The following is a 25,216-nucleotide window of genomic DNA, read 5'->3' as shown; positions in this document are numbered from 1 at the left end:
CAGGCTGGTCTCGAACTCACTGAGATCCACAAGCCTCAAGACTCTGCCTCCCAAATGCTAGGATAAAAAGCATGCACCACCACTGCCTGGCATATTTAATTTTTTTGTATTTAATAAAAGACATATTTATTTATTTTATGTGTATTGGTGTATCCCTGCATGTGTGTCTGTGTACCATGTGTGCCCACAGAGGCCAGAAGAGGGCTCAGATCTCCTGGGACTGGAGTTACACAGTTGATTCACCATGTGGGGGACAGAAATGGAACCAGGGACCTCTGAAAGAGCAGCCAGACCTCTTAACAGCTGAGCCATCTCTCCAGACTCCAAGAATGTTCTAACACAGCAATAGGAAAATAACTAGAACATACCAGATCTTTGTAATGTCTACATAGGTCTAACATCTACATAGGTCTAACATCTACATAGATCTAACATCTACATAGATCTAACATCTACATAGGTCTAATGTCTACATAGGTCTAATGTCTACATAGGTCTGTCTACACTGATTTCTCCAGTGTGACTTTTTTTCAGTGCTAAGAATGGAACATAGGGCCTTGCACATGGTGGGCAGGAATTCTAAGGCAGACTACACCTGCATCCCTGAATCTACTTTGGTTGGCCACTTCCTACGGACCAGGGATGCCATTCAGAGGTGCACCCCTTGCTAACAGATACTAGGGCTCAGCGGCGAAGGGAAGCAAGCAAATGAAAGGAAAAGCATAGTCAGTATCGTTAGTCATTGAGGGGTCTGCTTTTTCTTCTTTTAATCCCAAACAGTGTTCCAGTGTGTGTGTGTGTGTGTGTGTGTGTGTGTGTGTGTGTGTGTGTAAGACAGAGAAAGAGATTTGTGGTGGCTATTACCCAGGGGCTGCATTCTCTTATTCAAACATTGAAATAAAGGTTCACAGAGGTTGCAAAGTAACAAGGGGACTTTATGCAAAAGCAAGGCCATAGTACATGATGGAGGGAGCCGCAGGATGACAGAGGCCACATGAATAAGGGTGCTTAAGGGCCCAGGTTACTATTTGAGGCTTCCTTATGTGGGTTACAGAGAAGGAGGAGTCTGGTTGCTAAGGAGTGTATTGAGGGTTGTTCCCTGTTTTGATGATAGATTCTATGACAGTTTTCTATTATGTGTCTGATTTTAATCAGAGTACATCCAATTGTGCATAGGCATTAGATAGGGGATTCTCTCTAAACATTCACTTACAGAATACAGTGTGCCTACTGCACTTGTATTTTGGTGTCCCATGTGAGGAATATCTCATGTGTTAAATAGAGGCCACAGTTTTCTTACTATACACATACTCCAAAGTATTAGGCCAGATCAACCCATTTCTGTTGTCATCTGTTTTTTATTATCTACAGTGGCTGCCCTTTAAGCAATGGCTATCCTAGTCAGAGACTGCAAAACCACTGTTACCAGCAGTGGTTTGGCCACAAGGGCCGCAGCCTGAGGGGATTCTGTTCCCTCAGGCACCGACTCTTTCAAAGCTACTAAGGGAGAATTTATCTGAATCTAAAGAACTCACAACTCAATGGTTTATGTGGAATTCTGCTCTTTCAGAGAGGCTGTATAAATAGCCAGTAGCTAACCTTGTCCCTTTGCTGGCGTCTTCCAGAAAACCCAGCATCCTTCTCTCAGCCCTCACTTAAAAAACCCTTGCTACACGTGGTTCCTCCTTGACACTTCCGGTCAACTACTTGCTGACCCAGCCTCCTGCTCGCAGGTTAATTTTTTTTTTTTTTTTCTTTGAGACAGGGTTTCTCTGTGTAGCTTTGCGCCTTTCCTGGAACTCACTTGGTAGCCCAGGCTGGCCTCGAACTCACAGAGATCCTCCGGGCTCTGCCTCCCGAGTGCTGGGATTAAAGGCGTGCGCCGCCACCACCGCCCGGCTCGCAGGTTAATTTTTAATCAAACACATCTTTGAATCGTTAACAAAAGCAGTAGGAAAAAATGCAACATACTTTTTAAAATAATATTCCCCAACCCATTTCTCTTGGTTTTAGAATGTATTCCAGTATGTTCGATAGAAATTGGGCATCATCAAGAGGTGTCTAAGGGGAGTAATTTATTTCCAGTTTAATGAAGTTAGGGGCCCCAGCATGGTAACATATTGCTAGGAGCATTATTTGGAGATGGGTATGTATATAGCCCAAGCCAAGTGGAGTTTCAAAGCTATTCAGTTTGCCTGCCTCAAAGTTGCTCATCTTTTTTCACCCTTGTCAGCCCAGTAGGCAAGAAATTAGATTTCCACTGGGCATGGTGATGTATGCCTATTATGTGAGCACTCAGGAGATAATACAGAACTACCACTATGAATTGGAGGGTGGCCTGGATTACATCATGTTTTACAAGAACAAATATCCCGGTGTAGTGGCAAACACCTGTAATTCCAGGGTGGCCTCAAACTTGTAATCCTCCTGTGGCCGGAAGTTTCTCTAGTCCTGCTGGGTGGGCCCTGTGGTCTGGACAAATTTTTTCCATCCGGGGTCCCATAGGCGCTTATAAAATAATTCTTCAGAGGCTTAATGTTAATTGCAAACTGTATGGCCTATGGCAGGCTTCTTGCTAGCTAGCTCATATAACTTAACTCAGCCCATTTTTTTTTTTTTTTTTTTTTTGGTTTTTCGAGACAGGGTTTCTCTGTGTAGCTTTGCGCCTTTCCTGGGACTCACTTGGTAGCCCAGGCTGGCCTCGAACTCACAGAGATCCGCCTGCCTCTGCCTCCCGAGTGCTGGGATTAAAGGCGTGCGCCACCACCGCCCGGCCAACTCAGCCCATTATTATTAATCTATGTATCGCCATGTATTCCGTGGCTTTACCTGTGTCCCATTACATGTTGCTCCTTGGACAGCGGCTGGCATCGTCTCCGACTTTGCCCTTCTTCTCTCTGTATCTCCGCTTGAATTTCCTGCCTGCCTCTAAGCTGCCTTGCCATAGGCCAAAGCTTCTTTATTTATTAGTCAATGGGAGCAACACATATATTCAGTGTACAGAAAGACATCCCACAGCATCTTCCTGCCTCAACTTCCACTTTGAAGAAATTATTCCTGAAAGTCTAATCCACCTCTGCTTCATGAATTCATGCATTGACGATGCAGTTGGCAGAATGTAATTTCCTAGGCCCCGACTTTATAAGGATACACCACAAGTAGACAAAACAGCTGATTCCTAGGGTCTCTCTCACATCTGCATGGCTTTCCTGATCTGAATCATCCACCAGAGAAGATTCTGGATTGTCTATCTGGCTAACTCACAGCAGGTTCTAGGGGACTGGCTGCAGGTAGGTGAGTGTTTTACCTTCCCAGGCTGGGAACCTCCCCAGCTACAAAAGCCAGCTCTTCTTCTCTTGTGTTTCCCAGTGCTTCCTGCTGCTGTCCCCGGCAGGCGCAGGCGGTCCTGTTTCCAGGGTGATCAGCTCTAGCTGCGGCATCTAGTGTTTTTCAGGAGTGCTTGCTTCTGAGGGTAGCACTAACACTCTGAGGTTGATCTCCTTGTTCCTCAAACATAACAAATTTAGGGCCTTGCAGTCTGCTTCCTCAGCTTTGTTTCCAAGGCGCAACCCAAATGGCTCAATTCTATCACCTCCAGGTCTCAGCTATTTGGAGGCCTCCAACTTCCCTGTGGCTGTTTCCTCTCCTTGTACTGTTCCCGGAGCTCATGACCCAGTATGTAATCACATCATGGTATCTGGTTCTCCCCTTAAGAGTTCAAGACTCACATGCAATTTTCTACCAATATGGCCTCCAAGCAGGGACCACCCAAATACTTTCTTTTTTAATCCCTCTTCCTTACATTCCTACTGCTCCAGCCTTCCAGAATGCTCAGATTGCTTCACCCCACCCCCACTGAGCCTGCTCATTGGCTATTTGAGGGGAGCCACTATGCTCCACATCATGACATGGCTTGCCACAGCCTGAAGGCAACAGAGCCATAGTGCCCTTTCTCTGGGTCCTCATCATCCATGCCTTTGTGCCTGCAGTGGCCTCCCTGTGACAGGATCTGCGATTTAAAGGAAGGTTTATGTGTGTGGGCAAGTGTGTCTGTGTCTGAGAATGAACAGCGCCCATGGGGGCCAAAGCAGTGTGCGATCCTCTTATAGCTGGAGTTCCAGGCAGTTGTGACCCACCCAAGATGGGTGCTTGGTTTCAAACCCCAATCCTCCGCAGGAACAGCAAGTGCTCTTTAGTCACTGTGCCTTTTCTCCAGCCTCCTAAATGTAGTTTTTAACATGTACGAAGTCCTCTGTGCAAATAGGTTCTCTCTATTAACCCCACCTTACGGGTAAGGAATCTCAAGTTCAGCAAGGCTGGGTGTTTTCCTTGGTACATACAGTTAAGAACTGTTAGGTTTAGGATTTAAATTCACCAATACTCTCATAAACTGACCCTGGCAGGTTCCCTGGCAGGAGGCTGTGGCCCATAGAGACATGGAAATCACTGATAATCACTCATGGAGTTAAAAGGCAAAAGACAGACTTCAGCCTGAGAAAGGGATTGGGACAAGACTCCCAGAGCAAGGTTTTTTCCTAACCAAGACCACAGTGCTTCCCAACGGCCAAGAGAAAAATCACTCTGTGACTTAAAACTGGAGGAGGTTGAAGAGATCCTCAACAATTTAGAGCACTGGCTGCTCTCCCAGATCTGGGTTCAATTCCCAGTACCCATACGGCAGCTCACAACCTTTTGTAACTCCAGTTGCAGGGATCCAGTGCGTCCTTGGGCACCACAACACCCATTTATATTAAATAAAACCAAAAAACTGTAACTAACGGTTTAAAGGTAACGTCTATCAGGCCTATGTGTTGAAACCAAAATTCTTTGCAAATTAATGGTGGTGTCTTCAGGTGTTTGCATGAGGCTTGGACATGGTCTCAACTTAGGAAGTTAGTAAGTGCAAAAGACTGGAGAGATGGCTCAAGCTGTTTAGAGCACTGGCTGCTCTTCCAAAGGACCTGGGTTCAAATCCCAGCACCTACCCTCACACATGCATGCAGGCAAAACCCCAAAGTACATTAAATAAATAAATCTTAAAAAATAAAATAAAGCGCAAAAGTAGGTCTCATGAACAATTTACATTTATTTGCTGCTAACTGTCGTCAAATACACTTCAAACACAGCAGAAGCCAGAGTCTGTCTGTAGGGTGGTGGCACTGCTTGCCAATATACAGATGGTCCATGAAGAGTAACTTCAAACTCATCCTCAGGCTGAGGCCCAGCTCCAGGCAAACAGCTGATGGGCACAACCGTTCCTTCTGGCTGTCAGGAATTACTCCTTGTTCTCATACTTGTGCTTTATGTGTTTCCACAGCTTCTGTATTTAAAACACAACAACAGTTATTTATAACCTTTGCCCTCACACTTTACAACTACTTTTGTTGTCCAAAACAAAGAATATTGAGAAATCGGTGTCCAACTCTGATTAAAAGTGTACAGTTAGGGGCTGGAGAGATGGCTCAATGGTTAAGAGCACTGGCTGCTCTTCCGGAGGACCCGGGTTCAATTCCCAGCACCCACATGGCAGCTCACAACTGTCTGTAAGTTCAGATCTCCAGGATCTGACACCTTCACACCAATGCATATAAAATAAAGTTAAAATAAATTTAAAAAAAAAAGAAAGAAAGAAAGAAAGAAAGAAAGAAAGAAAGAAAGACAGAAAGAAAGCAAGCCGGGCGGTGGTGGCGGACGCCTTTAATCCCAGCACTCGGGAGGCAGAGCCAGGCGGATCTCTGTGAGTTCGAGGCCAGCCTGGACTACCAAGTGAGTCCCAGGAAAGGCGCAAAGCTACAGAGAAATCCTGTCTCGAAAAATAAAAAAAAAAAGTGTACAGTTAGGCCGGGTGGTAGTGGTGCACGCCTTTAATCCCAGCACTTGGGAGGCAGAGGCAGGCAGATCTCTGAGTTCGAGGCCAGCCTGGTCTATAGAGAGTTCCAGGACAGCCAGGGCTACACAGAGAAACCCTGTCTCGAAAAACAAAAACAAACAAACAAATAAAAAAGAAAACCAGTTGAGGAACAGGCTGGCCATCTGTACCAGGCCTTTCCCAGTACAGCCACAATCTCACGACATAAAACATGCACAGAACCTGAAATGGTTAAGTCAAAAAGGACTTGCCATTTCCTACTTTATGCCACTTTTAACCATCAGAACAAAGCTGCCTGCGTGGGGAGGCCTTGGGAACTGAAACATCAATACATAAGGTCAGCCACATTGTCTACAGAGACGTACTTTAATGACTGGCCTGCTGCCCTTGAAACTAGCAAGGGAGGCAGGAGTCGGAGTTCTAGCCCACTTGCCACCGACTTATGGGGTAGTTCGGACCGTTAAAGTCTCAGGCGTTAGCTTTTGCAAATGAACATGTGGAAATGAGTGGTAGGCCATACCGATATTCCCAACCCCTGCAATGTGGGGTCAGTGTGAGATTCAGGACTCACACCAGGTCAAGCGAACTGAAGGTACAGTCTCAAGACAAGGGGCATAGTTCAGCGGGGTCCTGGTAAGGGAAGACTTGAGTTTCGTCCTCCTTCCCTCCCTCCCAGTCACCCCTCAGGCGGGCCCAAGGTCAGGACGGCCCAGGCCCTCACCCCCTCGTTGAGGTTCTCGTAGATCGCGTCTGCGCCCTGGTCGAAGGCGCGCTCGAAGAAAAGGGCGCCCACTACTATGGTGAGGGCGAAGGTTGAATTCCTGCGGAACAGCAGGGAGTACAAACGCGAAGTGATCGGCGGCGCCATGTCGCCTCGCTACTGAATTTGCTCTACTGAGTCTGCGTAGAGGCCGACTTCTCATTCCGACCAAAAGTTTCGACGCGCACTGCCTTATGGGAATTGTAGTTCCTCCTCTGAATCTTAGCGTGGACGTTTTGAATCACACAGAAAGTCATAGTGTGCATAGGATAACAGATTCTTACTATGTTCATATCCACACAGCCAAAGTTTGGTAAAATTTATTACCCAGTCTTTCTCTTCAATTGTTTCTTGCTGTTTGACTATTTTGAACTACAACTCCCAAAAACCCATTGTTTTTCCCCATCTTGCCCCGCGCTGTCCCGCCTTAGCGGTCAGTCTTCTCGTGTACTTTAGAAAGGACTACGAATCCCAGCGAGCAGAGCGCCACCCGAGAACGCAAGAGGAGGAGCTCGGAGCCGTCCAGCCAGGTATTTTTGGCCAGACGTCCTGGGCCGAGTTCTATGCTACTTCTTTACCCAGAATAACGAGCTCTTCGTTCAAAATCCGTGCTGTGAGCATTTTCTGCCATAGGGAGTGGCTAGAGAGGCGAGGGGTACCGGGCTTCCGTGCCTTCATCTCTCCCCTCTGCCTCTGTGCCTCTGTCTTCTGTGAACCTACTCCAGGTGTAGGTTTGGAGGTAGCAAAGATCGGGTCCTAGAGGTCTAACCCTTCAGTCACGCCTCAGGAGAAAAAGGTGGCTTTGCCTTTTCTTCCTGTCCTCCAGCTCGTAGGCTTTGAAGCCAAGAACCCTGGCCTCGAAGGCAGGCGACCTGGTTGGAAAAGGCACCCTACAAATGCTTTTCTGAGGATTCCCCACTCGGTCTTGAGCTGGTCCCCAGCAGATGAAAGGTCCCAGCTCTGGTGGAGTGCTCGGGCTGTTATGTGGGTAATGAGGAGGGCCAGCGCTTCTGGAAACTAGGACTCTAGAAGAAAAAACTGAATGCTTGGACAGGTTAATGGTGCTCTTTAAGCCTGGTAGCCACTCAACGGAGGAATATGTAGCAGCAGGGTAAACAGGATAATGTGCATAAATTGAATGTGCAAAGTTTTAGAGGCAGTTGTAGTGCTGGGGTGCTTCAGAAAATGTAGCATGGACTCTTAGTAGGTGGCCTGAGGTCATTTCTAGTCTGGCCTTGTACCTGTGATAAGGAGTCTTTATTTTTTTCCTAATTGCAGGAGGGAGACACTGAATGGTTTTAAACTGGAATGTGACAAGATCTAATACATTTTAACGCTATCTTTCTGGCTTCTTGGTAGAAAATAGACTGAAGAGGGGAAATTACAGAGGAAGGTGATTTAGAGAAGAGTGGATTAGAATAATCGTCAGATTTGAGATGCATTTTGGGAGGTAGGGTAGACCGAGCAAGCTAGCAGATTTTGTGCAAAAAAGAGGAATCAGAAGCCGGGTGGTGGTGGTGCAGGCCTTTAATCCAAGCATTTGGGATGCAGAGGCCAGCCTGGTCTACACAGTGAGTTCCAGGATTCCAGGATAGGCTCCAAAGCTACACAGAGCAACCTTGTCTCGAAAAACAAACAAACAAAAACCCCACAAAAACAAAAAACAAAACAAAACAAAAACAAACAAACAAACAAAAACCCCGGGTTCAATTGTGCAGGCCTTTAGTACCAACACTCTGGAGAGACAGGTGAGTCTGAGTTCAAGGCCAGCCTGGTTTACAGATTCCAGAACACCCAGGGCTACATAGACAAACCCTGTCCTAAACAATACAAAAACAAACAAAAAGAATTAATATGTAGGGTTAAATCAAAGTTTGACCTCAAGGACTAAATTGTTTTTGTCTAATTGTTTATTTTGAGACCAGTTTTTACACTAGCTCTGGCTGGCCTGGAACCAGCTGCATAGACTAGCCTGACTCTGAACTCCTGGTGATCCTCCTGTCTCTGTCTCTGGAAGGCTGAAATTATAGACATGCACCACTGTGCCTGGCCTGTAAATTAATTGTATGTGTGTTTAAATATTTATTTTTGTAATGGTAGATTATGCATATGTATAAGGTGGGTGGAGGGGTTGATATGTGCTCCTGAATGGCAGTGCCCACAGAATCTAGGAAAGGGTATTGGATCCCCTGGAGCTAGAATTAGAGCTGGTTTGTGAGCTTTCCTACGTGGGTGCCAGGTACCAAACTTGGGCCCTCTGTTAGAGCAGTACATGCTTTTAACAGGCTCTCCAGCTCTGTAAATTGTGTTTCATGTGAATTGTCCCTTAGCTATGAGTGGAAACATCTAGGGCAAATGGGGCTATGATTCTGAAATTTAGAGGGCTGGTCTGAGACTGGAATAAGGACTGAAGACTGGCACAGGATTATTTATAATCCCAGCACTTGGGAGGTGGAGGCAGGAGAAACAGAAGTTCAGAGTTATCCTTGGCAACGTATTGTTTGAGCCCAGCCTGGACTACATTAGACTCTTTCTCTAAAAGAATAAATTGACAGATTAAATCGAGGACTGATCTCTAGTCATAACTCGCCTTCTGACATATGTGACCTTGTTCAGTCCTGACTTTATATGACCTGTAGAGAGCAGCAGTGAAGTCTGGTTAGGGACTAGAAGGGGAAGTGGACAATACTGAGGACGAGCTCCTCTCAGTATGCCTGTTTACTACTTGCAAAGCATCCTGGTAACTTCCAACAGGAAGTTGTGAGCATGCAGGGAAAGACTACTTAGGTTTTGCTCATCACCTGCAAGAGACCTACAACAAATTTGGTTGACTGCAAGTTCAGAGGACAGGAAAACATTTTATGTGGGATGAGAAGGAAGACTAAAGGGGGTTAAAGGTTTGGCTTATTTGATTTGATTTAATTTCTACTTTGTGTTATTTTTAAACATTTATTATTTTTATCTTATATGTGTGAGTGTTTTGCCTGAATGTATGTGTGTATGTGCACCATATTTGTGCTTGGATCCCTTAGGACGGGAATTATGAATACCTGTGACCTGCATGTGGGTACCAGAGACTAAATCAAGGTTCTCCACAATCACAAGAGTTCCAAGCAACCTGACACCCTCACTCAGACATACATGCACTCAAAAAACACCAATGCACATAAAAGAAACTTTAAAAAAAATAAAATAAAACATTAAAATTTTTTTCAATTTTTTAGTAAAATTTTTAAATGTTGGGCATGGTAGCACATTCCTTTAATCCTAATAGTTGGGAGGTAGAAGAGGAAGATCTCTGTAAATTTGAGGCTAGCCTGAGCAACATAGTAAGTTCTAGACCAACCAGGACTACATAGTAAGACCCAGTCTTAATTTTTTTTTTTTAAAGCTGGGTGGTGATGGCACATACCTTTAATCCAGCACTTTGGTAGGCAGAGGCAGGCAGGTCTCTGAATGCAAGGCCAGCCTGGTCTACAGAGTGAGTTCCAGAAAAACCCTGTCTTGAAAAAAAGGGGGGGGGGCAGTTGTGCATGCCTTTAATCCCAGCACTTGGTAGGCAGAGCCAGGTAGATCTCTGTGAGTTTGAGGCTGGCCTGGTCTACAGAGGGAGATCCAGGACAGGCACCAAAACTACACAGAGAAACCCTGTCTCGAAAAACCAAAACTAATAAAGGTTTTTTGTTTTTTTTTTTTTTCTTTCAAGACGATTTCTCTGTGTAGCCCTGGCTGTCCTGGAACTCCCTTTGTAGACCAGGCTGGCCTTGAACTCACAGAGATCCTCCTGCCTCTGCCTCCCAAGTGCTGGGATTAAAGACGTGAGCAATCACCATCCAGGAAAAAAATTGTTTTTTTCTTTTGTAAAAATATAATTGTTGAGTCAGGCATAGTGGTGCTTAGCTGTAATCCCAGCACTCTGGGAGGCTAAGACAGAAATATTGAAAGTTTGAGGCCAGCCCTAGGCTATGAAGTGAGACTGTCTCAGTGGGGAGAAAAAAATCTTCAATGTTCTACACAAAAATCTAGGGAAATGAGAAAAACAACCTTTACTTTTTTTGATTAATATTTGAACTCAAGTTGAACAAACTAAATTCCTCTAGACACTCAGCTCTACTTACAGTTTAATTGCATTCCCTCAAACATTTAACTCCATTTATAATTTTAATATATTTGATTTTCTTTTTAAGTACTTGGGATGCATAACCTAACAAGCTCAATTTCCCCAAGGATACTTAGTTACTAGCAAATTTAATTAATTAAGTTTATGCTGAATTTAAATTTCTTACAAACAATTCAATACTTTTTAAAAGTGATTGTGTATAGGAGTGGAATTCATAAACACATTTCCATACAAATGTATTATGTACTTTGGCCCTTTCCCATTATTATTTCCAAACATTCCCACACATAGTTTTGCTTCTATTTCCGTATCTCATATGCATTTATGGTTTTTATGTATCGGTATAGAATCTAGGATCTACAGATGGAATATGATAATTGTTTTTCTGAGTCTGACTCATTTCCCTTAATATGACATTCTCCAGTTGCACCCGTTTCCCGTAAATGATATAATTTTGTTCTTTATGGTTAGGTAAAATTCCATTGTGTATATATGTCCCGTTTCCTTAATCCATTTGTCTGTTGATGGACACCTACACTGCCCCCATAACGTGGCTGTTATGAACACGTGCAGGGTCTGTGTTGTGCGGATCTGAATCCTTCAGGTATTCCCCAAGAGTGGTCTGGCTGAGTGTATGCTAAATGTGTGTTGAGGAGCCATCATACTGATTTCCACAGTGGCTGTACCAGTAAACACTGCCACCAGCAGTGTATGGGAAGGGTTCTGTTTCCCAAAGTATCCTCCCAGCATGTGTTTTCTTACTGATAGCTGTTCTGAAGGGGATGAGATGGAGCCATGTAGTACTTTTGTTGTTTTGAGAAAGGGTCTCTGTGTAGCCCTCCCTGGTTGTCCTGGAACTCACTATGTAAACCAAACTGGCCTTGAGCTCACAGTGATCTGCCTTGCTCAGCCTCCTCAGTGCCGGAGTTAAAAGCATGCACTACTACACCCAGTTTACTAATTTTTTGATAGAAAATTTTTTTCATATAATTTGTATATGTATATATGGTTTTTGTGGTGTTTTTTTTTTTTTTTTTTTTTTGATACAGGATTTCTCTAGGTAGCCCTGGCTGGCCTGGAACTCACTATGTAGACCAGGATGGCCTCAGACCATATAGTATATATTGATCATGTTTTAACCCTCTCCCAGTTCCTCCCAGATCCTCCCCTACCTCCCTACCTACACAACTTTATGTTCTTTCTCTCTCTCTTTATAGTTCAGTACTTTTTAAAAACTTAGAACCATGACAACAAATTACAGGCTCTGGGGTTTGGGAGTTAACTCAGTTGGTGGAGTACTTTACTTAATACTAACAAGGGCTTGGGTTTGGGCTTCAGCATGGTGTATCCTAGGAGTGAGTGGTATGCACTTAACCAGTAATCCCAGCACTAGGAAGGTGGAGGCAGGAGGATGAGAAGTTCAAGGTTCTCCTTAACTGTATAAAGAGGTTGAGACCAGTTTGCGCTATCTAAGACCCTGCCTTAGCTCAACACAACACACACATACTCACTTACTAGACTTTATCCCTCACATGATATAAGAATATAGGGGAAGAGGGAGTGGACCCTAAAATGACATTTTTTTTTTTAATTTATTTTAACTTTATTTTATATGCATTGGTCTGAAGGTGTCAGATCTTGGAGATCTGAACTTACAGACAGTTGTGAGCTGCCATGTGGCTGCTGGGAATTGAACCCGGGTTCTCTGGAAGAGCAGCCAGTGCTCTTAACCATTGAGCCATCTCTCCAGCTCCCTAAAATGACATTTTTTAGCACCCTGGGTCATTCTAACACACAGAGTTTCTAATCACTCACTAATAATCTCTTAACCTAAAACCATAAATCTAATATTGATTACTGATGTATGTCTTGTCAGTTACCTGATATTTTAATCTTAGATCTTAAATCAGAATCCCAGTGATCATCTGTCAGATATATAATATATTAAAATTTTTTTAATGTTAAGAATGCTTTTAAACTGGGTGGTGGTGGCACATGCCTTTAATCCTTGCACTCAGGAGGCAGAGGCAGGTGGATCTCTGAGTTCCAAGCCAGCCTTGTATATAGATCAAGTTCTGGGACAGCCAAGGCTAAACAGAGAAGCCTTGTCTAAAACAAAATAAGAGCATGCTTTTTTAAATACCAGTTACACAGGTTTGTGTGTGTTGTGTTTTGAGACATGGTCTGACTATTTAGTCCAAGCTGGCCTGCGAGTTGAGACGCTTCTACCTCAGCTACCTGAATGCTGGGGTATGAAAAGACAGATGTTCAGTAGGAATTTCCCCATTCTACAAACTCTGCTCTGTATCAAGTTGGGACTAGCACTTCAGTGAGCTGAAGTGTTCGTGTCAGTGTCTTTCTGACTGGAACTCAAGTCCAGCAGCCTCTGCTTAGTCAGAATGTTCCCATAAAGGCTGCCTGTAGGGTGTAGGATGATGTTTATTTCTCTGGGTTCTGTTCTTTGGGGGCATCTAGAATCACTGGTTCAAATAAAGATCCCTGGGTCACTTTCCAGCTGCTAAGTCAAAATTTTTGAGACTTGGCCCAGGACACGTTTTTTTGGACAGGGAGAGGAGTAGGTGTTGAACCCAGAGCCACACTGTCCTAGCTAAGTGCTTTGCTATTGCTCCCCACTCTGCCCCAGGAGGCTATTGCTATTTCTCTCTGTCTTTGGTCCTTTTCGTGTGTGTGTGTGTGTGTGTGTGTGTGTGTGTGTGTGTGTGTGTGTGTGTGAGAGAGAGAGAGAGAGAGACAGAGACAGAGACAGACAGAGACAGAGAGAGACAGAGGGGAGAGAGAGAGAGAGAGAGAGAGAGAGAGAGAGAGAGAGAGAGAGAGAGAGGGAGGGAGGTGGTGTGTGTATGAGCACATGCCAAGGCACAGCTCTGGAGGCAGAGGACAGCTTTGTGGGATCCATTCTCTCTACCTGATCATGGAAGTCAGGTCGTCAGGCTTTGATGAAATTGCCTTTAGCCAGTGAACCATCTCACCAGCTCAAGATTTCATTTTCGACAAGGTTCTCATGTGGAGCCATAGATGTTTTGAGCAGGGCTGAGTTTAGGAGGGCTGGTAGGATGCACAATGCTGGCCAGGCAGCAGAGGGGCCTTGGCTACGAAGTGCGGTCTGGCTGGAGCAGCACAGCATTGGTGACAGGAAGGAGGAGGAGGCAGACATGGTTTGGAGTCTAGTATTTAGTTCAGGAGTCTCCTTCAGACTATTTTTGTCTCCTGATTGGAAACTCCAGCCTCCTGAGACCTGTAACCATCTGATGAGAAATTATCTTCAGCGTGTGGTCTGGAGCCCAGAACCAGGTGCAGCCAACCTTCACTCGGGGTTGTTAGGCCAGATCTGGTTAGAACCAGGGTTTCCTTGGTGCTCACCTAAGGGGAGCTGAAGGAAATATTTATTCTGTCCTTTTTAACTTCCACCCAAGCTGATTTATCCAGGTGAACAAAGTCCTTGGAACCGTCTATGGCAGCCTCCTAAGGGGAAAGAGTAAAACTTATCCTAGCCTCACATGTGCCAAATAAATGCTCTACTACTGAGCCACGTCTCAGTTCCTACTTAAAAGTTTAAAAAACGCCGGGCGGTGGTGGCGCACGCCTTTAATCCCAGCACTCGGGAGGCAGAGCCAGGCGGATCTCTGTGAGTTCGAGGCCAGCCTGGACTACCAAGTGAGTTCCAGGAAAGGCGCAAAGCTACACAGAGAAACCCTGTCTTGAAAAACCAAAAAAAAAAAAAAAAAAAAAAAAAAAAGTTTAAAAAACATTTGTGTGTGTGTGTGTGTGTTGCCTTCATGTATGTATATATGTATGTGTACCACATGCATGCCTGGTGCCGGTGGAGGTCTAAAGAGGACATTGAATCCCCAGGATCTGGAGATAGGGATTGTTGTGTCTCTCATAACGTGTGGGTGCTGGGAACTGAACACTGGTCCTCTGAAAGAGTAACAAGTGCTCTAAACCACTGAGCCTTCTCTCCAGCCAAGAGGAAGAGTCTTTTGCCTTGAGAAATGCTATCCTTGTTGTGATGATAAACTGTTTTCCACTTAATATTAAGAGCAGTTGTTCAAGAATTTCCTTTGACTTTATTTGTATTTTTGCTATTTATTTAGAGACAAGATCTGTGTGTCCCTGGCTGGCCTCAAATTCATTATGTAGCCAAGGCCAGTTGGAACTCCTGATCCTCTTGTCTCCACCTACTATGACTAGGATTACAGGCATGACTCACCACACCTAGGATTTCTAGGGTGTGTGTGTGTGTGTGTGTGTGTGTGTGTGTGTGTGTGTGTGTGTGGTCTTGCTGTTGCTCAAGCTTGCCTTACACTGAGATCAAGTGACCCCCTTACCTCAGTCACCTGCCGAATAGTTTAGTGACTGTGGTACCATCTGTTGAACTGTGGCTCATGTCCTGTTTCTACTGTTTGCAACAGTGGTTTCTCTGTGGACTGTTGGGGACCGAAATGAGGGGTGTGGTAGAGTTGACACCTCAGGCTTTGTGAGCTATGCCATTGAGCTCCCACCCAACCCCACATGGAACTCTGAGCAGCTTGCTTGGCATGTAGCTAGCAGTGGGTACCACCAGCTGTTCTAGGTGTTGCAGTTAGATTTTAGTATCTGGATCAGCTACACTGCACACCTTTAATTCCAGAACTCGGGAGGCAGAGTCTAGCAGATCTCTGAATTCTAGGCCAGCCAGGGCTACATAGTGAGAGCCTGTCTCAGAACAAATACCCTCCTACAACCAAAAGTGCTTCAGATTTTCAAACTGAAAAGATGAGTTCGACTTTCTGAGCATCATGAAGTTTTAGATTTTGAGCATTTTGGGTTTTCACATTAGGTTGTTCAACTGTGCCCTATAACTTCGTGGTCTTCTGTGTCTTTTCCTTGGAGGAATTCCCTATGGGATACAGTCACCCTTTGGGGTTCTAGGGCACAAAGCTTGTCACTTTGTACAATGGCAGATCTGTCAGCACATATCCAGTAGTCCTTGTGAGAGCAGAAACTGGGTGATAAGGTATGAATCCCTCCCTGGGAGGAAGGAAATGTTCATCACATGCTTGGCTGGTGAACAAACAGTGAATAAGTGAATTAGGAAACCTTAGGGTTGTACATGTGGGAGGAGGGGCTTCCGATGACATGGGTCAGGAATGTTTTGGGTTAGGGATTCTGTGTACCCATGACTATCACAGATTGTTAAATGCTTTTTGTTGTTGTTGTTTTTAAAAATTTATTGATTTAGAAGAGGGCATCAGATCTCATTACAGATGGTTGTGAGCCACCATGTGGTTGCTGGGAATTGAACTCAGGACCTCCGAAAGAGCAGCTAGTGCTCTTAACCTCTGAGCCATCTCTCCAGCCCATTGTTTTGTTTTTTTGTTTGATTGGCTTTTGGTTTTTAAGACAGGGTCTCTCTACATAGCCCAGGCTGTCCTGGAATTCTCTATGAAGACCAGGCTGGCCTTGCACTTACAGAGATCCACTTGCCTCTACCTCCCCAGTACTGGGATTAAAGGTGTGCACTACAACACTCAGCTGTTAGGTGGGTTTAAAATTCATTTATTCCACTGTATTAGTTGTCTTCGATACATAATAAATTACTTTGTTCTAGCTTGCTTTGAACTCACTATGTAGACCATGCTGGCTTTGAACTTCCAGAGATCTACCTGCCTTTGCCTCCAGCATGTGGGCATACCCACAACAAGCATTTATTATTATTATATCATATTGTTTTTGAGGGGCAGGAATTTGGTTGTGGCTTACTTGGATGATTCTAGTTAGACTGTCAGCCAGAGTATAGTCATCTGAGATCAGCTTGAACTGGAAGGAGGCACTTAGGAGTGGGCATGTGGGATGTCATGGTCTCAACCCCTGACCCTGTGGCCTTCACTGTCGACACTGTTCAGTGTGTGGTAGCTAGCTACCCACAGACTAAATGATTGGTTAGAGAAAGAGAGCCAAGTTAGACATTGAGTTATAACTTGTCCTTGGAAGTAGCATGTAACTACGTATAGATCAACTCTGACACAGCTTGAGAAGGGACTGTACTAGTTGGAAAAGCCAGGAGGAAGAATTGCTGGAGTGTAGAGGCTGGCCGTTCCTTCCACAAAAGGGCACTGAGTACATTGGTGTGCCCGAGCACTCAGCATGTGTGAGTGGTCCTCAGAAGCATCTTGGAAGTCATGTCATCGGCTCACCTCCCAGATGAAGTATGGAGGGAAATGCACAGCCACAGGCAGTGGGGATGGAAATCAGGCCTGGGCCAAGGGGTTGCAGGTGCTTCTCAATTATTTCGTTTTGTGGTCATGGGACCAAAGGGCTACTGTGGCCTGCTCCTGATGCCCAGTATCCTGCTGTGTGTTCCTAGCTTGGAGAAGATCAGCATTTAGTATTTTAAGTACAGTTTCTATGGAAAGTGTGCACACCTTAAGTTAGAAACTCTGTGCTTAGGAAAAACTAGCTTCCGGGGGTCAGTCCGAGTAGCCTGTAATTCTGCAAGCCCCTGCTCTCTCTGCTTCACTCCATCATCTCCCACACTAAACTACCGCTCTGAAGACTTGGAAGCAGCGCCTGCTTAGATCCTAGACCACGGAATTGGGAGGCCCCCGGCAGCCTTAGCTTGCTGGGAATGAGGTGATGCGGTTCATCCCAGGGTGGCTAGGAGGCAAGCACAGGACTGAGGCTGGATGAGAGCTGTGCAGCAGCACCTGCAAGTGCTCCTACATACAAGGCCTGCCTGCGTTTCCTTCAGAGCAGGGTCCTGAGCAGGCCTCCTTGGACCATCCCCACAGACCAGTTCTGATCCCATCAGTTCCTGACAGCAGGCATGGCACTGGGGTGCTGCTGGGCTGTGAGGGCTTGTGATAAAGCTATGCTTTACTCTTTACCTGGGCTCCCATAGTGCCATAATTAGAAGAAATGGCAGGTGAGCTTGAGGGCAGCATGTGGTGAGCACAAGTCAGGATAATTACAGTGTACATTCCAGCCCCTGGCCAAGGCCAAGCTGGTGGCTTATTTTAGCCCTGTGCATGGCAGGGAAGGGCCACAAGATGAGGTGTGGGGCTCTCAGTACTAGTTCAGAGCCTTCAGGATGGGATGTTGCTATTGCTAGCAGTAATTGTTGCCATTATTGTCAACTCGGCCAGGTGTGAGCAGATGACAAGTACTGAGAAGCTGGTCCTCATGGGCAGAACAGACCCCACCTCAAGAAGGCCCTCTGTGAAGGCGAAATCAGAGTGAAATTGAGGCTTGCAGATCTGTAGCTCAGTGTCGGGCACTTGCCAAGTGTGTAAAGGCTCTGTGTTCAGTCTCCGAAACCCTTTGGGTGCTGGAGAGATGGCTCAGCCGTTAAGAGCACTAACTGCTCCTCCAGAGGACCCAGGTTCAGTTCCTAGCATCCAGATGGCGGCTCAAAGCCACCTGTAACTCCAGTTCCAGGGGATCCAACACCTCCTTTTGGCCTCTGTGGGCACTGCACATGTGAGATATGTGTGTATGTGTGTGTGTATGTGTGTGTGTGTGTGTGTGTGTGTGTGTGTGTGTGTGTGTGTATGCAGACAAAGCCCTCACACACATAAAAATAGGAAAGTTCTTAAAGAATAAAAGTGAGACACCAGCATGCATGAATCAAATCTGAAGATGTTTCCCTTCACCCCACCCCACCCCCACTCCCCATCTCTTCTTCCCTCTGTGGGTAGAGGTTGGTCATTGAGCCTGGAGGATTGTCAGGTGCAGTGAGGTAGCCAGGATGGATTAAGTTCTATGGGCAGCTGAAAGAGTCAGGTATCCTGTGTGGCAGGAGCTGGTGCAGTGAGAGACATACCTGCTTGGCTTTTCCAAAAAGGGCCTGGGAGCTAATGGCATGGAGCAAGGTGGAGGGAGGGTTTGGCTCTGCAAGCCCCTCATTTATTATGCAGGCAGTGTGTTCCTGGCAATTGGGAGCAATGGTGGCCTAGACCGAGTTCTTGCCCTTGAGCCTGTGTTCTAGAGGGGAAGGAGGCCCACAAGAGAATAATCCTGCATGCAAAGTGAGATATCAGGGTCCTGTTTGACTGCAGTTTTCAAAAAGGAGCCTGAGTGGTGGCACATACCTTTAATCTCAGTGCTCAGGAGGCAGAGGCAGGCGGATCTCTGAGTTCGAGGCTAACCTGGTGTACAGAACAGCCAGGGCTACACAGACAAACCGTGTCTCAAAACAAAAAGTACTGAATATGTATAGATATTTTTGTCATTATTCCCTAAGCAATACAATAAAACAACTGTTTCCATAACATTTATATTTACTGGGTATTATAAATGCTCTAGAGATTATTTAAAATATACAAGAGGCTGTATGTGGGTTAGATGCAAATTCTGTGACATTTTATATAAAGGATGAGCTGGGGGAGGTGCTATCCATGAGGGTCCTGGAACCCATCCCTTGTGGATGCTGAAGAGCCATGTGCTATCAGCTGTGAGACCCTGGTTTTATAGCTAAGGGCACACTCAGTACTTGAAATCACTTTGCAGAGGGCATTGGCATTAGAATCTGCTGTGTGGTCCCAGAGGACTTAAGTCTCACCAGCTTAAGTATTGTCCCTTGGCCATGAATAGCTAGCCCTGGCATCTGGTGAAGCTCTGGGGAACCAGCAGATAGTGTTGTAGCCATGGACCTGGTCCCTAGGAGTGGTACAGGTCGGTGGTACCACCTGTATTCTTGGTCAGGCGTGGGGCTGGATCATTCTGTGTCCAGACAGAGCCTAGCTCACACTGCTGAAGATGGGGATGAATCATGGTGGAGAAGGCCAGCTTAGTCAGCACCCCATGCTGCTGTCTGGGCCCCATGCATAGATACTCCAGCTGTCTCCCTTCTGCCAACTCAGGGTCAAGGAGCACAGTGGTACAGGGTGTGCTTTGTGCAAAGATGCCTGACTGTGGCACGAATGATTCTGTTTACAGTGTGGGAAGGTGCTGTACCTGGCTAGGAAGTTCTGCAGGCTGCCCCTTAATATGTACCCAAGCCCTTATTGGGAGGCAGTTGGATCAGGTGCCTGGAACTTCTTGTCTGGAGAGGTCACCTTGCTAAAGGCCAGCTCCTGCCAAGGCATGGCTTTGAGCACCTGGCTATGGGGACAAGCCTGGGGAGAGGTGAAAAGCACTGAGCCTCTCTGCTGTTATCCCTGGGCACTGGAGGCTGTGGAGCCATCATGCAATGTGGGAGTCTGGTCTGTGGTGCTGGGGGTCCAGTCCCACTTCTGCCTTTTGTGCTGTGGACTTGGGTCGCTCCGTGGTCCTCTCTTAGACTCACTTGCCTTATCTGCAATGTAAACTGGGTAATTTCAGGGGTCGTTTGAACACTGACATCCAGTTTCAGCAGGCCTCTAATAAGGATAGTATTGATAGCTAGGGTTCCATGGGCCTGGTGCTGTGTTAGTGCAAACATGAATGCTCTGATGCTCACAGCCGCCCACGGGCCACTCTTTACATCCCTGCTTTCATGGGAAACAGAGTCAAAGGACTGTTAAGCCTAGAGTTAGTCCGCAGCTCACACACGATTGAGCCTGTATGGTAATGAGTATTCAGAGACAGGTCATACCTAGGGTGCGCTCACCAACCTAAGACAGAGCGCCTGTGTGTCCTGGGCAGGGGTCTCCATGACGGGTAAGGTGGCCTGCTGATGTCCCACACAACCTAAGTCAGAAGCTCATTTATTAGTAAAAGGGGGACCTGTAGGGTCCTGGCCCCCGTTTTGGGTAACTGTTGCCTTGCTTACTGACCTTGCCCTTGATATCCTCCCTATGCTAATTCCCTGCCGGGTTCCACTCTCCTGAATGCTTAAGGGAAGTTCCTTGTCTGTGTATCCTGCATAATGGGCGCTAACAGCTTAGATGCAAGATTGTAAAACAACGGTAGTGAACTTCTGCCCTCCGGGGTTCTCCCATTGTGCTGTAAGCTTGTATTTAAGACCTCCTCCCTCCTTCAATAAACGACCTTCGGCATTAAAAAAAAATTAAATTAAATTTTAAAAAAAGACTAGAGTTAGAAAGCAGTAGCCCTGGATTTAAATTTAGACTTGAGGGCTGTGGTTAGGAGCACTGGCTGCACTTCTAGAGGTCCTGAGTTCAATTCCCAGCAACCATATGGTGGCTCACAACCATCTGTAATGAGATCTGGTGCCCTCTTCTGGCATGCAGGCAGACATACAGACAAAACACTGTATATATAATAAATAAATAAAACTTAAAAAAAAATCTTTTAAATTTAGACTTGAACTCTAGAGCCCAGTTCTTACCCCTTACCCCACATGACCTCCCTAGAAACCAGAGCAGGTGATAACAGGGACTCAGTGCCATCCTAATAGTGACCGTTGAATGAAGTGGTCCCCTTCCTTTTTTTTTTTTTTTTTTGTCTCGAGACAGGGTTTCTCTGTGTAGCTTTGCGCCTTTCCTGGAACTCACTTGGTAGCCTAGGCTGGCCTCGAACTCACAGAGATCCGCCTGATTCTGCCTCCCAAGTGCTGGGATTAAAGATGTGTGCCACCACCGCCTGGCCTTGTAGTCACCTTCTTATCTCACCAACAGACACTAGACCTACAGGGGTCCTTAGAGATCTCCTGGTTTGACCCTCCTCCGGCCACTGTACAATGAGGCTCCTAGAGGGCTAGTGGTAGCCCCGGTTTCTCCTGACAGACCTGTGGACTTGTCTGGGGTAGCCAGAGGAGGTTATGGGTGGGCAGCTGTGGCTCTTAGCTGAGGTTCATAAAGGAGGTTTGCCACCATGTATGTGTGCATGGGGAAGGAGCTCATTTCGTTTCTGGTGTGATCAAGGCATGTAGCCTTGATTTCCTAGTGGGCTAGTGTTTCCAATGGTGTGACTAGAGGCTTCCCTTATTCTGAAACCTGTTCCGTGACCAAGACACTTCATAGTACCTCTCTGATCCTCATCTTTCCCATTCATAAGTAGGTTTTAATGCATACATTTTGGGTTTCAAAGGGACCAGCATGGTACTGGGGTGAATGAATAGTAAGTGTCAATATGATTTGTTGGAGACTTGTGGTTAGTGTAGTGCAGACATCCTACCTGGGTTCTAAGCCCACCTCAGCTGCCTTCTAGTAGTGTGACCTTGACTCAGTTTCTTTGCCTCTTGGGGTCTCATTGCCCTTACCCTGAAGTCTCATGGGCATCCCTTGCAGGTCATGATGAGGCTTGTGTGGGATGATGCATGCAAAGCCAGTGTATGAAAGATGCTCAGAACCACGACTCCAATAATGTTTCCTGAGCACTTGATGCTAAACATGAGTTAGTCTCAGTTCCTAGTCTTTTTTATTTGTGGTGCTAGAGATTGAACCCATTGCCACGTGCATGCTGGGCAAGTGTCCTGCCACCGACCTGTAGCCTCACCTTAATTTGTAACTTTGTATTAGCATATTTGTCTGTATTACTCCTGAAACAATAGCTGATCATTCAGATCCACTGTCTCGTGTTCACACAGTAAAATCTAGGTGTCAGGAAGGGACAGTGACTTGCATAAGGTCACACAGCTGGTTTCTGTGCTCTGGGTGGTTTTGTCCACCTCAGTCTGTTGCAGAGTCACTGCTCCACTTCCTGTCAGTCTCCAGAGGGACACCTTCCTCCGCCCCTCCTTTTCCCATTACTCTCCGGAGCCAGCAGCTCCTTGGAGCTTCAAGCTTCGTGAATGGCTTGGTTAAGCACTCGGCCGTTAAGCGTTCATCTCTTACAATTTCAATCCAATTCCTATAAGTTTATTGGCAAGACGGGGTGCATTAGAGCTGCCAAATTTAATAGATCAAGTCCTCGTGTCTGGGATGCAGTTTCTCGGAAGTAATGGGAGAAGAGAGGTTTTATACGTTTTCATTTGGAATGACTAGCTGTTCCTGATCCCATTACAGCCCCTGACTTAATGGCTGCCATCCCTGTCTGCTGCAAGAGCAGCTTTCTCCTTCAGCCTGCTTGGCTGCCTGAACCAGCCCGGGCAACTGTCTGTCTCCTCGTCTCTCCCAGTGCCTTCTTCCTGAGGTGTGCCCCCATCTGTTTGCTCTGTGGGTTCAGTCCCAGAGTCAGCCTAGTTTGCCAGGTGTGTGGCAGTCTGGGGCTTCGGCTGCCACTTTAGATAGCTACCTTGTAACCTCAGGGAAGTCATTTCCGTCTTCCTCTGGGCCTCAGGAGCCTGCTCTCGTCATGGGAGGGGCTGCTCTGGCCTTAGTCTTTGCTGTCCCTCTGGATAGCTCCCAGTGGGCTGCAAGACCCAGGCAGGAGTTGGCTGTGACCCGATGGAATCACTGTCCGCCTTGGCATGGGACATGGTGGCTGAGGGAGCTGTTGCTGAAGGACCTGGAGACACTGCAGTGTTCTCATTTCCATCTGATGCTGCCTGGGAACCTCCTCCCCCAAGATGCAGTCGTCTCCTCAGGAAGCTGTCGGCACCTGCTGTGGGGCTCTCTGGCTTCCCTGAGCACTGAGCTAGCTGTAGGAGGGGGAACACTTGGCAGCAGAATTTTAGGGGACCTGTGTTTGCTTTCTGCTTACCAGCTGTGTGACATTAGGCAAATCGCTTCCTCCCTCTGAACCCCAGTTGTCCCAAAGGGAGCATGGTGATTCATTAATTTATTCTGCAAGTGCTTGATTGCCTACCTACTCTGTTCTAAGTACCATTTAGGGGCTGGGGCCCCTAAGAAACAGCAAAATATACTTGCCTTCATGGATTTATATTCTTGTTGGAAAAGAAAGACAGTAACCTAACAAGTAATTTATTGCTTTAAAGGAGGTAAGTGCTCTGAGGAAAAATAAAGCAGAAAGTGGTGAGAACTAAAGAGGATCCTGTGTGTTCAGGTCGAGTGGTCGAGTTCACATCCACTGATCGTGGGAGCATTTGAGCAAAGGACTGAGTGAGCAGCGAGTGTGACAGGTGTCTGAGAGACAGTCTCCAGGCCCTGGCTCAGCAAGGACAAACCCAAGATGGCAGCCACATGCCTGGCATGTGTGAGGAGCAGGGGGAGGCCTGAACGGAGAGAACACGGAGGTCGGAGGCCCACCAGGGACAAAGGAGGCGAGCCAGAGGGTTTAAGGTAGTGGTCCTCCAGCCTGTCCACATTAGAATTACCTAGAAGTTTAAAAAATAAATCTCCAGCGGGGTGGTGGTGGCTTATGCCTTTAATCCCAGCACTTGGGAGGCAGAGGCAGGCGGATCTCTGTGAGTTTGAGGCCAGCCTGGTCTATAGAGCGAGATCCAGGACAGCCAAGGGGTTACACAGAGAGACTATCTCGAAAAACCAAAATCAATAGATAAATCAATAAATAAATATCTTCAAACTTGGGCCTCGTACCCTGAAGTTCTAGCTCGGTCAGCCAGTGTTGAACTGTATGGCAGAAGAGGAAGGCCCCTCTGGGACGATTGTCAGCTAGTTGTCAGCTCTGCAAACTCCAGAGGCAGCGGGCCTGTAAGCAAAGCCTTGGCCCGAGCCTGGCTCTCCGTGCTTGGTTGAGGACCCTGTGTGTGCCCAGAGCTTCGGCACAGGATCTTTTCTTCAGTGGTCTGACCAAATGCTTTGTGGCGTTGCAGGGGCCCTCACATTTGGTGGAGGTGGCCATGGGGAAGCGATACTTCTGTGATTACTGTGACCGCTCCTTCCAGGACAACCTGCACAACAGAAAGAAGCACCTCAATGGGCTGCAGCACCTCAAGGCCAAGAAGGTGTGGTACGACATGTTCCGAGGTGGGTGCTGGCAGGCTCAGGGCTGGCTCCTGCGGGCCACACTCCGACTTAACTGCCCACCAGACAAGGACTCTTGAGGGACAGACGGGGATACTACTACTACTACTACTTCTTCTTCTCCTTCTTTTGAGACAGGGTTTTTCTGTAGCCCTGGCTGTCCTGGAACTCGCTTTGTAGACCAGGCTGGCCTCGAACTCACCGAGATCTGCCTGCCTCTGCCTCCCGAGTGCTGGGATTAAAGGCATGTACCACCACCACCTGGCTGACTTTTTTTTAACATTTATTTTTATTGTATGTATTTATTTGCCTGCACATATGTAAGTACATGTATGCTTGGTGTGCAGGTCAGAAGAAGGCATCAGATGCCCTGCAACTGGAGTTATGGATGGTTATGAACCACCATGTAGGTGCTGTAAACTGAACCCAGATCCTCTTCAATTGCATGTGGACAAATGCATGCACACTTTTGCCCAGAGTCAATGTATGTCGAGGTCAGAGAACAACTTGTGGGGATGAACACCTTTATTTCAAGCACTCAGGAGGCAGAGGCAGGTGAATCTCTAGGAGTCTGAGACAAGGCTAGCGTGGTCTACATAGTGAGTTCCAGGCTAGCTAGGCCTCGTGTTAAAAAAAAACTAACAAAGCCAAGGGCTGAGGCTATAACTCAGGGATGGATTGTTTGCCTAGCATGCAGAAGACCTTATATTTGATTCCCAGAGCTGCAAAGGTAGGAAAACAAAAACAATAAAAAAGAG

At 46.5% G+C, this 25,216-nt stretch overlaps 2 protein-coding genes across 3 annotated transcripts in view; one reads left to right on the top strand and one right to left on the bottom strand.

The window, feature by feature from the left end:
• Positions 1–5,066: 5,066 nt before the first annotated feature.
• Positions 5,067–6,777, bottom strand: LOC131920993 (cytochrome b-c1 complex subunit 9). The gene is made up of 2 exons (XM_059275558.1): positions 6,591–6,777; positions 5,067–5,320 (listed from the first exon to the last, which is right to left on the bottom strand). Exons 1-2 carry the CDS (start codon positions 6,735–6,737, stop codon positions 5,276–5,278), a joined length of 192 nt encoding a protein of 63 aa, XP_059131541.1. The 5' UTR covers positions 6,738–6,777; the 3' UTR covers positions 5,067–5,275.
• Positions 6,308–25,216, top strand: part of Zmat5 (zinc finger matrin-type 5) — a 33,385-nt gene continuing 14,476 nt past the window's right edge. The window contains exons 1-3 of one of the 2 annotated variants that reach the window (XM_059275556.1): positions 6,312–6,461; positions 7,061–7,159; positions 24,308–24,461. In XM_059275556.1, the coding sequence (XP_059131539.1) occupies positions 6,372–6,461; positions 7,061–7,159; positions 24,308–24,461 (343 nt within the window). In that variant the 5' untranslated portion in view covers positions 6,312–6,371. Of the gene's footprint in view, positions 6,462–7,060; positions 7,160–24,307; positions 24,462–25,216 lie in introns of both variants that reach the window. The other variant, XM_059275557.1, reaches the window with a different exon arrangement.

Source organism: Peromyscus eremicus, chromosome 10, assembly GCF_949786415.1.
Source record: "Peromyscus eremicus chromosome 10, PerEre_H2_v1, whole genome shotgun sequence".
In the NCBI taxonomy this organism is placed as follows: Eukaryota; Metazoa; Chordata; class Mammalia; order Rodentia; family Cricetidae; genus Peromyscus; species Peromyscus eremicus.
This window is presented reverse-complemented; position numbering and strand designations above follow the sequence as displayed.

Excerpts from the sequence above, each read along its gene's own strand:
- LOC131920993 (XM_059275558.1), bottom strand. The coding sequence starts at position 6,737 with ATGGCGCCGCCGATCACTTCGCGTTTGTACTCCCTGCTGTTCCGCAGG. Across the intron at positions 5,321-6,590 it reads ACGAGAACCTCAACGAGGGG|AAGCTGTGGAAACACATAAA; the intron begins GTGAGGGCCTGG and ends TTTTAAATACAG.